Below are 14,737 nucleotides of genomic sequence, written 5' to 3'. Positions count from 1 at the left end.
AATGAACTGAACACAAAAGACTTCTCACCCACTGCAGCTTGACAGAGTGGACAGACAGCACATAAGCAGTGCCCGGGATTTCTGCCTCATACTTGAGGCTCTTCACACTCCTATCTCCTTCAGGTAATTCCTCGCACATTTCAGAAACCAGAGGCATCAAAACGTGTTACTGGGTTCCCCGCAGTGGGGCAGAGGAGGGGCAGACAGAAGACCAGAAGGTCGCATCCTACTTCGGACACAGCCTGCAAATCCCTACAGAGTTACCAGGGACCGGAGCTCGTGCTCGCAAGGCACTACCAGAAACGCAGTCAGAATTCAGGACAGCCAGCCCTGGCAGCAGCACTCACCCACCAGCTGGCTGCGGATGCCACCTCTCCTCCTGCCTGCAATGCCTTTGCTCCCACTGGCTACTGTCCAAGCTTTACCTGCAAAGCTCCAGCATGCTAAGGGTGTGCTCCAACTGCAGAAAACACTAGAGCACTCACACCCACCTTTCAGCAGTGGGCCTGTGTGGGCAACACATCCAGCTCCCTGGCTACAGGGTGGCCTGAATTTATGGACCCAATGATCCCACTGGGAAGAGGAGAGCCCACGGGCTGTGTTACAGAACGGGAGACGCTGTCCTACCTGCCTACGTACGGTGTCTGGAGGGAGGAAGGGGGCAGAGCAGAGCCTGCCTCCACAAGGTCTGCATTACTGGAGCTCAGGTCCCATCATACCTTTCCAGGCGTTCAGACACCAGGTATGTCTGGTTGGCATCCATGATGAACATCAGTTGATTAATGAGGTCATCAGCCTGGATGAGGCCTTCTAGCCGCCCAACTACCGTCATTCTGCGATCCTTCAGCATAATCACAGCCAGGAATGGGTATGTGTTCTCTCGCAGAGCCTGGGAGACTGGAAAACAGGCACAAACATCACCATAACTGCCCCATCCAGAAGGGTCAGCAAGGGGTATCGCACAAACGCTTTCCATCACCAAGGGCCTAGGAAAGCAGCTTCCACAGCCACTATCTCTTCCAAGGCAGAAAAGGCCTCAGGCTCCATTTTGTCAAACTAAACCCTATAAATTAGCAAAGGGAGGAAGTGGCTTGGAGCATAGAGATTGAGGGGAAAAAACAAGCTTTCAAGTAACAAGAAAGGTTCTTTAATTCAAGCAGGACAGAAGTAAATTGCTCTGAATGTCCCTTTGGAGTGGGGCAAAAAGCCCTGGATTTAAACTGCAGGAAGAGGAACACAGTCAAGCACAGGGAAACACTTGCTAAGATGACCAAGGGTGGCCAGACTCTGGAAGATACTGTCATGGGAAAGATGGCAGAGTGTCCATCCTGGACATTTCCAAACAAAATTAGGTTGTTTCTGCCAGAGGCAGGCTCTGTCTTGAGGCAGGGAATGGAGCAGATCAGGGGCTTAAGTTACTGTTCACCTATGGCTGCTGACCTCCTTAAAACACACATGGCACATCATGCAACTTGCTGTCATTACCAATGGAGCCCTCCAAACTAAATCGGAGCACCCCATGGATTACATGAAAGGCCACGATCCCTTCCAGCTCTGCTTTCTAGGCTGTGACTCCAAAGCATTGCAGCAACGAAATAGCAATGAGTAAAAGAATGTCTCCTTAGAAAGCCATTCTTTCCAGGCGTTGATAGCTGGTAGCTGAACTATGAAGCCAAGAATGACTCAGATTTCGTACCAGAACTCCTGGCCTCTCCTGCCATGAAACAGGAAGGGTCAGAAGCAACACAGGAGGCATGAACAGAACTTTGGGAAAAGGCTCCATTTGCAGCAAAACCCTACCAAAATGCTGGCAGGCCAGGTATCAAAACTCTGGAAAGACAGTACTTAAAAGGACCTCACACTGTGGACTTTCGAGGAGACGGAGAGAATGGGTGTGGAGTAAAGATGACTCTCTCAAAGGGAAAGAATGCACCTAACAAGTCACTCCTGGCCTCAGGCATAATACAAGCCAGTGTTAAGGGCACAGCTTGTTTGATACTTGTTTCCGCACTTGGTTTAATCCTCAGCACACACCCACCAACTCCCATTAACAAGGCACTGAAAGCAGCTTGAATGCCTGCAAAGAGCACACAACTAGGACTGCACAGAAGTGTATGGAACAGTGGAGGTGAAGAGCAGAAGGTATTTCCCTGGCATCCAAACAGGCCCTCTGAGATATCACGTGAAAACCAACACATATTTCCTTATGTAATCCTGAAATCTCTTGTCTGCTTGCATAAAAACCAACAGTGCTTTTCACACACGTAAATTCGTCAAAGAGCATTTGGCTTGTTCCAGAGACAGGAGGGGATAGGTAAAGCCCAGGAGGGACACACTCACCTCTGTATCCCTCTGGTTTATTGGTTGAGCAAGCCCAGAAGAGCATTCTAGTGTTTATGAGGGTGATCACCTCAGGTACGCACAGTGTATTGCTAGGGGATGAGAAGAGATCATGTGAATGAAGCTGCATTTAAAGTGCAAAGATAGCTATTTGGAAAACTCTCCTACCTACCGGCAGAATTCATCTGTGTCTTGGTGGTCATCCCCATGAAGATACACCAACAGGAAGCGCAGCTCCCGCTTGGCATCATTCAGTGCCTTGGCATAAGAGCAGAGAAGATAAAGTTACAGGGTCTCTAGGCAAGGGGAAAGCGGCACCCACAAGACTTGTGTGACACAGCTCAGCAACATTTACCCAGGCCACTACCCTGCCACTAGTGTGGTTTTAATGAAGCAGCAGTGGAGGATGAACCTGTCAGACCTTCTGACTGAACCCTCATTTAAGGGGGCTACAATGCTGTTCTTTCACACTCCTTCCAGGATGTGGCTTTGGAGAACGCTGAATTCAGAGCAAAGCCAGGTAGGCAACTGCGTGGATCGACACCCCCCACCGCCCCGCCAGACTCAGCTGGCAGTGAAGAACCCTCCTTCATCCCTCAGACTCACAGCAGCCAAGGCTGAGCTTTCCACTCTAGCCTGTACAGGACACAATCTTCAGACCACATCAAATGAAAATGCTACTAAAAAAAGATAACTCAATAATGCTGCAGGCCCCAACAAAACAAACAAAAAAACAACAAAAACACCCCTTTTTGCATCTACAGTCTCTGGATTCCACACCCCCAAGAGCATTTCTTAACAAGACCACAGCATAAGTGCACAATAGGCTCCCTGTTTTACTGGCACTGAGTTTCGGTAGCCTAACCATTCTGCGGCTAAGTTTGGATTCCAGGCAGGACAGAGGGGCCTAGAAGAGCTGCAGCAGCAGCAAGCTCCATCGCTGTGCAGCATGGAGCACATACAGACTCCACATTCTTCTCTGGCACTCAGGAAGCAGGGCTGATCCAACTGTCTGCTGGGGTGCACTGCAGGAGGCCCTTCCCTTGGCTAAGCTGAGAGAAACTGCAGAAAAGGCAGTACCGATTGGGACGTCCCTCTTTTACAGAGAGGGCCATCAGCCCAGATCTAACATATGGAGCTCTCACCTCCTGTAATTTCTTCAGGGGCTCCCTCTCTCAGTTTTGAGGTCCCGCACCAAGTTCTGGAGTTGCATTATAATACAAGCCCAGGCAGTCAATCCCAATTTGGCGAACAGAAGGACAGACTCTGGCGTACCACATCAGTTTATAAAAACAAAGGCAGGATTACAAAGAATAGCTGTTGGCTACAGAGCCATACAGACGGTTGAGGAACAGTCAGAGCTGCTTTGCTTTCCAACTTTGCAGGCTTGGCACATCATCAAGCCTGGCAGACACTGGTTTTCCAATACACTTGTTCACTAGCTCTCCATTACCCTGTTAGAGAGTTTGGGGACAAACGCTGGGCTTTTAGATGAAAGGTGATTTTGCCATGTAGGCCCTGATACCATCTGGCAAAATCCCCACTCTCCATCTCCCCAGGATCTATGCACCAACATGTGACACTGACCTGGCTGTAAGTTCCCTGGTAGAAGACAGGGTGTATCCTCCCATATTTTTCCTCAAACATATGAATAAACGAAATAATGTCACCCACTGGGTCAGTGACCCGACTACGAGGATCAGGGCGTATAAAACGCAGAGCAAACCTAGGAAGGAAGCAAAGGACACTGGAAATTCAGCTTACTGCCTTTCTGAAGAACAAGTTTTCTTTTCCACAAACAGTCACTGGCATTCATAAGGAGGAAAAAAGTCACAGCTGAGACCCTTCAACATTTGTAATCACAACCTGAACTGCCACCTGCTCCAAACTGATACCATTGCTACAGAAACCCCCCAGTCAAATATCTCATGCCAGGCCATCAGCAAGTATCTAAATTCTGTGTGCTTAACAGTTTCGACTTCCCCTGAAGCATCAGGCATAAGCCACACCAACAGTATGAGGTTTGAGGAATTTAGTCAAAGACAGGCTGTTAAAAGCCACACACAGTTTTGTCCAGATAACTTTGAAAACTGCATTTCTGCCATTCCAAGACTAACAATTCCAGAGTCCAAAGAGCTGCAGAAAGAGAACATTACACTAGGAGTCCAATGAAGAAAGTCATGCCCCTGAGGCTGGAAAAGCTTAACTGCAAGGCAGATATCAATGTTGTATAGTTCTATTGATGCTTAGAAGTTACACTGAACTTTGGAAAAGCCTTTAAGGGAAAAAAAAAAGTAATACAACAAGGGAAACTTCCAAAACAATGCAGATGGCAGGACTGCTGGATATTTACCACCTTTCAACATTCCCTTTTCTATCAATGCTGTAAGGAGGCAAGGTGAACTAGCCCTTTGGGGCAGTAAAGGGAGAAGAGGCAACAGACACCAAAGGGAAAAAGCAGAGGTCTGTACAGTTTGGGTTTTGTCAAGTAACATACAGGGATTAGGGCAGGTTAACCTGCAGCTCAGCCCAATGGGATGTGATTCTGATCAAGTTGTTTGTCCAAGAATACTGGACACTGATACTGTGTTTTGTCCCCTTTGCGTGGCACTCAAACTGTAAAGCTGTGTGGAGTGAGAACTCCAATTAAATATTTTATTTACAGAGCTACAAGATGCTCATTTTCTCTGCAATAAAATTTATTTCTTACTAAACAGTGTAGGAATTTTACAAGGCTACAGATAAAGCCAGGTGAGCAAATAAATGGAAAATCTGCCATTAGACCTAAAGATCCAAGTGACAGAGGTACAGCCAAATCTAAGCTAGTGTGCCTTGATGCAGTCAAAACATGAGTCAGCACAAAAAAGTACTTACCTAAATATATCAAGTAACGTGTAATAGGTAAATCGGAATGGAAGCATTATGAAGTAGTAACCCCATCCTAACAGGCCCTGCAATTACAAACAAAGAATTAGAACAGTCTCCACCCCAGGAACAGGCCTGCTAAAGCAGCATGTCCACCAGCATCAAGCACACATGCACACACAGGAGTATCAGTGCTCTAACCACTGCAAAAAAGCTCAGCAATATTTCATGGCTTCGGACACATCGAATCAAGTTTAAGTGACTGACATGGTTCATTCAGAATTCAATGCGACATGCCAGTTGAAGCAGCAATGCTTGTGCTCTGTGCTAATTTTCTGAACTGTACAAAAGGATTAACAGCACTGAGCCTTACAGGCACTCATGCAAATTTGTTTGTGAAACATTAATGCAAGTAATTGACACTGTTTTCAAGTTAATATACATTTTAGGGGGGCTCTAAAAAGAAAAAATATCATCACTTTGCTATAAGGAGGGGACAGTCCTTTGTTCCAACTGAACTGATCAAAAAGCTTTACCACACCACAGCAAGACATTCTATGACACAAGGAAGGTTGTCTCATACTGTGAATCACACCATGGAGAAAATATCCACAGTAGTAACAGAGGCCGAAGGAATAGCTCTACATTTTGTTTTCAGAAGATAAGATACTTAGAAAGGAGATAACAGCATACAAAGAAAACAATTCCCTTCCCTGCTTGCACGTTCTGTTGTTCACAGTCACCCAAGAAGCAGGACAAAATCCACTCTAAAATAACTTGCCCTTGGCTGTGGCCTTGAGACAACATAGCTGTAGATCCTGTGGTCAGCTGTATTGACCTGCAATGGCCGCGATGGAGGAGGATTAAAGACACTTGGGACACCCTCTTGCTCATTCAGTCGGTCCTGTACAGCTGCCTTTGACATAAGAAAGAGCAAAGGGAGGTTTCAGACATTTAAGGATGGCAGAAAAGACCTTTTTTGTACTTTGAACACTAACAGTAGGCATTATTTGTCCACAGCCCCAGAGCACTGGATAAGCGCAACTCATTACAAACCATAACCACCAATACTCTTCTGTATGGAAAGCCTTCTCCATCGCAGTCTGCACACAGACTATGAGAAGTTACACAATGCGCCAGTCAAGTGATTGTTCATAGCCGTAACAATTCTGCTGTGTACTTCTGAAACCAGCTCTCCAGATGTGTCACGATAATGTTATAAAGAGCTACTAGTGTAAATTCAGGGGTTGACAGATTAAATCTTACCAGTAGGGCCCCCCCTCCCCACAGAGTACTCTGTTTAATCCAGGTACTTGGAAACCGCTACAAATCTTATTTGCAGTGGTACCTCTATGTTCCAGTTGTGCTGCTCCAGTGTGTGACGACATTGGTCCATGGACTCTATGCCAGTCAAGTCCTAAAGGAGAATAAAAGCAGATGAGTGCCAGGGGAGTGCTGTATTTTTACTGTTCTTTGCAACATGTGAGCACAGACAGGAGTTACCGCAATGCATTACCACAACACTCTCTTTTTAAAGTGCTCTGCTCTCAGCTTAAGAACAGAGCAACCTGAGCAAACCCAAATCCATAAACACACAGGAGGCCTCAAACAGGCCTTTGCACTCCTCCAGCATTAGCCAATTCTCAGCAGCGCCCAAGGTCTGTAACTACAACTGCACTCAGCCCTGTCAAGAGTCTAACATGATGTTGCCCACAAGTTTCACTCTGGAAGGATGCGCTAGGCAGATGCCCTCAAACATCACCTCAAAGCTTTTCCTTAAAAGACAAGCAAAGCATTTCTGAAAACCCAAGACGACCATTACTTCACTCACTGCAAGCATAAACAGAGACAAAACCAAAATGAGCTAGGCACTAATGAAAGTAGTGTTTTCCAGCATCACAGGGGATTCTGTAGTAAAAAAACAACATAAGGTCCAACTCAGGACTTGAAACAGAAAACATAGTCCAAACACACCAGCAGACCTCAAAGCCACTGGGCTGTCAAGTCAATGCTTGGGAGGGCGTATTGTAGCCCCATGCCAATCAGAACTTCTGCACAAGAGATCAAACAGTATTTGTTATTACAGGAAGCCACATCAGCACCTCTTGAATGGAGACAAATCTTTGCTGAAGTGAACATCCCTGTCACTGTGCCACAGAAACATCCCTCCCCACACCACTCGCTGTAGGGTGTTTGAACAGACATTTCAGGGTTGTGTACCGCACCTATCACCTCAGAGCCAAAGCACACACTTTCATGGGAAAGCATAAAGCCACAAATGTGCTGCCACTACCCTTTTAACAATCCTTTGAATCAGTCAGTGAAAGATCATTACAGGTGACACCATTAACAATGCTGGCAATTTTGAAGGAAACTACTGTTATTTTAAAATTATAAGGAGTAAAAAGGGGTTTTTTTATAACTGGGCTACAGAAAGCCAACAAAACAGTTATATCTTCAGAAACAGTTATTTAGCTTGGATACAAGATGGCAGAAGCAATGACAATAATTGTCACAAGCAGTGTAACAAATTCAACATAAAAATGCACTGGTGATATAAGGAGACTGTTGAAATATGACAATTTCTCCAGCAAGGTCATTCTTGACAAGAGACCACCACAGATTCTTCATGCTTCATGTTCTCAACTGGTGGATTTCTCTCCAGACACCTCCCCGGCCAGCTGGTGTAATGCTGCGGAGGGTGCACCTCCCTCAGTGGCTCAGGGACCGAGCTGAGAAGTGAAGCAGGCTGCTTTCCCACTGGACTGCTTCATGCTGTGACAGGTGGAGCCTGCTGACCTACAGAGGTTGTGTGAGCTGAACTACACAAGAGCCTTGCCTGTCCTCTGCCTGCCGGTTCTACGCATTCTTCTCTGCGGCACCTGAGAAGATCTCAGCCATCCAGGACTTCGGCAAAGAGCAGGGAACTTTTGCTCCCTGTGTCTGTCATACAGCAGAGCATAGCTTTTCTGCAGGAGGCAGCCTATGATGATTGCGAACACAGAGCAGTGACTTGATACAAATCCTTGTGCGTGGTTTCTATGACACCTTGTGACCCAATCCGTTGTTAGCAATCCTATTTAATTCTGCTCATCATCCCCCCCACTTCTTGCTTCATTTAAAAGCCCCTGAGGCAGTCTTGACAAGCTGACCATTTAAGAATGCACTGAATTGGTTTTTTACTAGAGAAGGATCGTGCATCTATTCCCTTCCCTGCCCCCATTCATACATTCCACATGCTGTTTCCACCCGAGTCACACTGTGGACAAATGCCCTATTCAATCTCTGGGCTCAGTTCAAACTTTTGAGCATTTCTTGGCTTCTTTCACATGAAGTCTCCACAGATCTCTACCTTCTCCCTAATCTACTGGGCAAAAACCCAGTAGAACAGCAAAACAGAACCAGACTGCTCAAAGCATTGCTGACATTAACTATGTGATTGCAGTCACTCAGAAAAAAGCTCTTCAAGTCACTGCCAAGTGGTGTATAAATATTTATTAAAAAGTAAGTCTGCAGCAAGCCTTGCAAGAGCACTACAGAAGTGAATTTCATAGAAGAAATGAAGCTCAGTGAACTCAGCTGTTGCTGCCAGAATACCTTCATTTATCACTCAGCTTCACGATTTAGTGTTCTACTTCAACTATCTTTCTTTAAAGATGCGCTTCACTGAGTAAAATTTAGGTTTCATATTCTGTTTTTTTTTTTACCCCAAACTCCTACAGAAGGCACTTTATTGTCCTTTTAAAAGGACATCTTAAAAGGCACCTGCAATTGACTCAATTATTTGATTTTACAATGGAGTCACAATGTGTGTATTTCAAAGCCTTGAAAGTCTTCTGATCACCGTTCCTTAACACCCTGGAAATTCTGCTTGTGTTTGCAAAATTTACAAGATTCAGAAACTCATTCACACCTCTGTCTCTAAATGTCTGGATTATTGCTCAGCACTAATAACAGGACTTCATGACTGATCATTCCCTCCTTTTTAAATTATGCAAAATGCTTTAGCAGTTTTAGGTCAGAAAGCAGCACCAAAGTAACAGCCATGCAGAACTATCAACAAGCATTTAATGAGCACTGAATCACTGCAGCATTTGCAAGACCTACTGAGCTCCACAGAGACAGACTACAGGCCAGCTAACTTCACCCCTTCCTGACCATCATTACAGTAACAGGCATGCTGTTGGTCAGATCTCAGTCTTCTACAACAGCACATCTCCGTGGAGGTGAATCTACATTTTTCTCTTTGCATCTTAATACAGTTGCTCTCAACACAGAACAGAAGTGACAAAACCACCCCAGCAGCACCATGCCTAGCGCTCCCACCACTCTTCTGATCAATGAAGCTGCACAATTAAACGTTGCAGGAAAAAGAAATTGGCTGTGTAAAGGCAGCTTTTAAAACTGAACACCTTTTTGAATATTACTTTGACATGCTCCATAAGACAGATGCACTACAGTTCCAGGATGTTCTGGAAGATGCATATGGGTTCAGAACAACTTGCACTCAATTCAACAGTTCAACTGTCAGTTTAGACAACATTTGCTGGTAAACACTGATACTGTTCATTATCACTCCCAACAACCATTTATACTGTTACCTCAGTGCCTTCTACGGCCACTGCTTCACCTTAGTCACAGAAACAGATCAGAAACTTGAAACACCACATCATTTCCACTGTACCAGTTATAGCATTTCTGGCAAATCTCATGGCTAGCTGCAAACTGCGTTATTCACATGCCAGACAAACAAGCATGTTCTTATTATTGTTAAGGCTAAGAGAACAAAATCAGTATCTTCAAATCAGTCACTAACTGCTAGTTTCCTACTCACTGTAGTCTCTCATTAGCTGCCTCAAAGAGCATATCTTACACAGACATAGTAAGTAATAAAAAGATAAGGCCCCCTGTAGTTAAAATTAATCCCATTAAACTAGCACCCTCAAACCTTCAAATAAATGTAGATCCAAGCTCAAAACAGCAGATAATATTTAGAAAACAAAATATTAAGTACCACAAATGCCAGGGAAGTTCAACACTGCCTTCTCAAACACCACTCAAAGCAGAGTGCTATCCTAAAACATACTGAAGCTGCTGCTGGATATAATTATTTGCATCTCTCACCTTTGAGACTGCTCAAAATGCTAAAATCTTCTCAATACTGAAGTAGTGGAAAGTGCAATTCCACACTTCAAAGAAGAAGGAATACCTCTGAGTGGACAAAGGTTGTAAACCGGACTTACGAAACTGTTCCCTCTGCAGATACGCTGTGTTTCAACATACGAGTGTAAGAGATGCAAATCCACAGGACTGGAACTGGCACTGCTCTTAATTCCCAACCCACTGCCAAATTCCAGAGAATTATGTTTCCAAGGGTAAAGAACATCTGACTTCAAGCAGAAAAAAAGCCTTTACCGAGAGAGTTCCTCTTTGCATATTACAGCAAATGCTTTATGAGGGTTTTGATCGATACGCAATACACTGAGTAGGAAAGACGCCTGGAGTTTCTTGTTTCCTCCTTTCTCTTTAAATTAGAGATGTTTTCAGTCCTGAGCATTTTGTTTTCCCCAGTTGAAGTTAGAGATAGTATCATGAGTGCTAACTTTTTCCTTTGCAAATAACACTCCATTACTTTACATTAGCATATTATAACATTAGACATCAGCCCAACTGTAATGGGCACAGATCAATAACAAGATTCTACAAAAGCTGCTCTGCTGTTTCTTCCATCTCCCAAATGGAACTATCTCCACAGCTTTCTTAAGCTGTTCACAATCAAGTTTCTCTCTACAGATGTCAAGACAGCCAAGTCTTGACAGATGAAAGATTTAGATGCTTTTATTCCTTTACATTAGCCAATGCTTTGGCAGTAAACAGGAGGCTGAAAGCACACAAGAGTGCTTTGTTGCTTTTATTTCAAGTTTATCCCAATTATCTCTCTCCATATTGGTACTTTTTTTTTTTTACTCCATTAACCTGCCAAAGCAGGGTGGCAGACAACTGTCCTATTCCAGCCCTGTCTGTAGGAAGAGAGCTGCTACTTTCACCATTCTGCCAGCAGAGCTGTTTATATGAGCACCACCAAAACACATCAAGCAAACATCAGTGGAATTAATGCAAAACATGTATTTAAACTGTAACCCCAATGGCTTGGGCCACAAACAGGACAGCAGGCATTCACATCTACCTCAAAAGGAGCAATTTCCAGCAGAAGTAGGATAAACAGCATAGGGCAACAGCATCTTCACCCACAACAGCTGTTTGCTGGGTGAATAGCAGTCTACAGCTCTTGTTCAATGCTTCCCTTCTGCTCTCCATTTAACTGTAACACTACTGAGGGCCTTCTGCTACTGCTTACCTCATCTTTGTTATCCTCACTCCCTTCTTTCCTAGTCCGCTCTCCTGCTTTATTCACATTGCAGTGGCATGCCACCTTTTGTGGAAGTACAACATTCTGTGGTGGCAGAGCATTGTACAAATTACTCAGGACAGTGCATCACAACGAAAGCGTCAAGTTATCTTTGAAAACATTTAAGTGTTCCCTGCGGAGACAGCAGGAATTCCCGAAAGGTTTACAAGCTAAATGTAGCAGTGTTTTGCAGCGATAGCAATGTACAAAGGATTTTAGTGAGACTTAGCCATCCTCTCCAAACAGCAAATGCTATTTAACAGAGTCCAGCTAAAGGAAACAAGAAAAAAATCTTTTCCAGGTGGACTGATTTACTCTATCTCATTTCAAAGAAACAAGCAGGACTGCACACCTGAGCCCCTTTCAACCAGGTGTGAAGTACCAAAGCAGAAGGAATCACCAGTGAAGTCTGTCATTAGCACAGCCCTGGTGAAAAGCTAATCCCATATACCCCAGGGGACAGAAGAATGAGAGAATCCTGGTATCAAAGCCTTCTGGACTACATCTTTCAGATCAGGCTCTGGACAGTAGCCATCTTCTAACTGAAAAATTTCTCCCCTTTATAGTCTAAGGAGCATTTCCCTCCACTTCAAACCAGGGCTCAACAGGAAGCTGGACTAAAACATGAATCCCTCCTTCTAACTCCTTCTCCTTCCCCTCCAGCCCCCAGTCCGCTGTCCATGGCAACACCAGGTAGCATTAGGAAACAGGATTCCTCAGTTTCACAGCTGCCCACAGGGTTTTGAAAATAGCAACAGGGACACTGATGAGTGCAGCTGGTCCTATCTGTCCAGATTCAGTAGATTAATAAGTACTACAATATCTTACAGCAAGAGAATGGGAGCTGGCGGACAGCTTTTGCACATATGTATGTACAGCATAAGGCAATGGCTTAAACCTCATATACTTACCAGGGAAACGGTAGCATTGGGAAGGCAATTGTTAACATTGCTCTGCCTCTTTTGTCTGTAAGCTAAGATTGCCCAAACAGCATAAATTAAAGATTCAGAGGGAATATCTGTAAAAAAAGTTTCCTCATAGCTATAGTCATGGAAAAACACTGCAGTACATTAACTACTTCACAAGGTTGTTGAATCCCCCTGGCTCAGAGGTAAAGGCTTGGCAAGTATCTGTCTGGAATGATGAGGAACACCTGCACCTCTCTCAGCTGTGGAAGGCAGGGCTGGATGCCTCTGAAGTCCCTTTAAGCCCTATAATTCTACAGTTACATCACACCAAAAAAATGCAAAGCAGAGTCTTAAAAAATGAATATGAAGGAACAAAATCAGACAAAACTCTTGAAAGAAAATATTGTATTCGTAAATGAATTCTGCAGTCCAAGGAACACCACATGATGCCCTACAATTCAGAAACAAACCCCAAACACCTGAAGATCATTTTCATTGGCCAGCATGTTTAATTACTTCTTACTGAGCAACCCTAAGTATTTCAACTCCACAGCACTGTTTTCTCCCCAATAAACCACATCTGCAGATTGGTTTTTTTTAATTATTCAGCTGCTGCACAGCTCTGAGGCCTTGGCAAACCAAAGGTTAAGCGACACAGCCCATGTTATGCAGCAGACAGCAAGATTAGATCATTACAATACCCAGTGGCCTCCCCCCAGTAGGCATTACCAAACCATGAGAGTTAGAAACAATTTTCTGAGAAACTACATTGCATAGAAAACCACTGGCAAACCCTCCCAAGACACCAGGAAAGGCTCTCTCATTCACTGCTAACAACAAGAAAGGGAATTTTTCAGACTACCTAACTAAAACGGCCAGGACTTACCAAGGAGTTTTTCCCACAAGGAGTTAATGGGGTTTATTCAGCAGTCACTTCCTGCCTCCTCAGTTAGCGATGACAGAACACCATTCCTAATGAAACACTCGGGGCACGCATAGCACCGGCCGGCCCCTCAGCGAGGCCCCAGCCCGGGAGAGCCCGAAGCCCGGGGAGCCCCAGCCCCACACAGGAGCTTCACTCGCCCCCGCGCGGAGCACCCTTCCTTCCCGCCAGGACCGGGACCACGGGGCTCTCTCTTCTCGCCTCCCACTCAGGTCCGGCCCGACACCTTCGCACCGCCGGGCCCGCTCCAGGCGGGGCCTGCCCCGGCTCTCAGTGAGCCCTGTACCCCCTGGCCCGGCGCAGGCCGGCAGGACCCCAGCGCTGGCGGGGCGGGCCCGGCCCAGCCCAGCCCGTTCCGTGCCCGCGCGCCGCCTCCTCCGCTCTCGCCGGCCGGCACGGGTCCCCCCCCCGACGCGGCACCTGGAACTGCAGCAGCTTCTCGGTCTGCTCCGCCGTCAGCTCCCGCTCCTCAGGCGCTGCCATTTTGCTGCCGCCTCTGACCCGCCGCTCCGTCACTCTCCGGAACTGACGTCTCCCACCCGCACTTCCGCCCCAGCTCCAGGGCGCGCGCGCGAGGAACCGCTATGAAGCCAATGGCCGTTTATCGGCCGCAACCGGAAATGCTCGACCGCGTTCCGGAGAAAGCCGAAGTGCTCTCGGACCTATCCGGAAATGCCCGAGTCTCATCAACGGGGCTCGCCGCTCTCGGCTGTTCCCGATGGGCGCACGAAGAGTTCCGAAGTGTGCCGAAAGCCGCTCGGCCGTTTCCAGAGCTGCCGGGGAGGGGCGGGGGATGGCTGCCTCTGGCTGTGGGAGCGGGTCCCGCGGGTGGGGGCCTGGAGCCCGAGGGGGGATGCGGGCCGGAGCCCCTCGGGAGCTGGCTGGGCTGCCTGTCACCGCGGCGGCCTGTCACCCACCGGGCGGGTCCTGCCCGGGCACCTCCCGTCCCGCCGGGTCGCCCGTCCACCGGCGGCGGCTCCACCCAAGATGGCGGCCGCCAGTCAAGATGGTGGCTGCGAGGGGCCGCCCGCGCCCACCCTGGAGAGCTACGAGTGCGCGCGTGGGTGGGGACGGTGCCGCGGGACCACGGTCCTGCGAGCCCGGGGAGAGGCAGCCGAGCAGCCCCGGCCCCCCATGCCCGCGGTGGGACCGCGCCCGGCCCGTACCGGCTCCGGCCGGCAGCGGCGAGGCAGGGAGCGGGCTGCGGCTCGGCGTGGCGACGCGCCGGGAGGCGGGGAAGCGGGACGCGCGCGGCGGGGCCGCCTCCGCCGC

At 47.1% G+C, this 14,737-nt stretch overlaps 1 protein-coding gene across 1 annotated transcript; it reads right to left on the bottom strand.

The window, feature by feature from the left end:
* Positions 1 to 703: 703 nt before the first annotated feature.
* Positions 704 to 14,550, bottom strand: FAF2 (Fas associated factor family member 2). The gene is made up of 8 exons (XM_050905568.1): positions 13,886 to 14,550; positions 6,554 to 6,622; positions 5,987 to 6,121; positions 5,215 to 5,291; positions 3,928 to 4,066; positions 2,513 to 2,598; positions 2,341 to 2,432; positions 704 to 897 (listed from the first exon to the last, which is right to left on the bottom strand). Exons 1-8 carry the CDS (start codon positions 13,946 to 13,948, stop codon positions 704 to 706), a joined length of 855 nt encoding a protein of 284 aa, XP_050761525.1. The 5' UTR covers positions 13,949 to 14,550.
* Between the last annotated feature and the right edge of the window lie 187 nt (positions 14,551 to 14,737).

This window comes from Gymnogyps californianus, chromosome 14, assembly GCF_018139145.2.
Source record: "Gymnogyps californianus isolate 813 chromosome 14, ASM1813914v2, whole genome shotgun sequence".
NCBI lineage: Eukaryota > Metazoa > Chordata > Aves > Accipitriformes > Cathartidae > Gymnogyps > Gymnogyps californianus.
This window is presented reverse-complemented; position numbering and strand designations above follow the sequence as displayed.

What these genes read in the sequence shown, in the direction of transcription:
- FAF2 (XM_050905568.1), bottom strand. Translation starts at nt 13,948, where the DNA reads ATGGCAGCGCCTGAGGAGCGGGAGCTGACGGCGGAGCAGACCGAGAAG. An exon ending in AGCACAACTGGAACATAGAG is followed by an intron (nt 6,122 to 6,553) that starts GTACCACTGCAA and finishes CTTATGTCAAAG; the next exon opens with GCAGCTGTACAGGACCGACT. An exon ending in ACGTTACTTGATATATTTAG is followed by an intron (nt 4,067 to 5,214) that starts GTAAGTACTTTT and finishes CTTCCTTCCTAG; the next exon opens with GTTTGCTCTGCGTTTTATAC.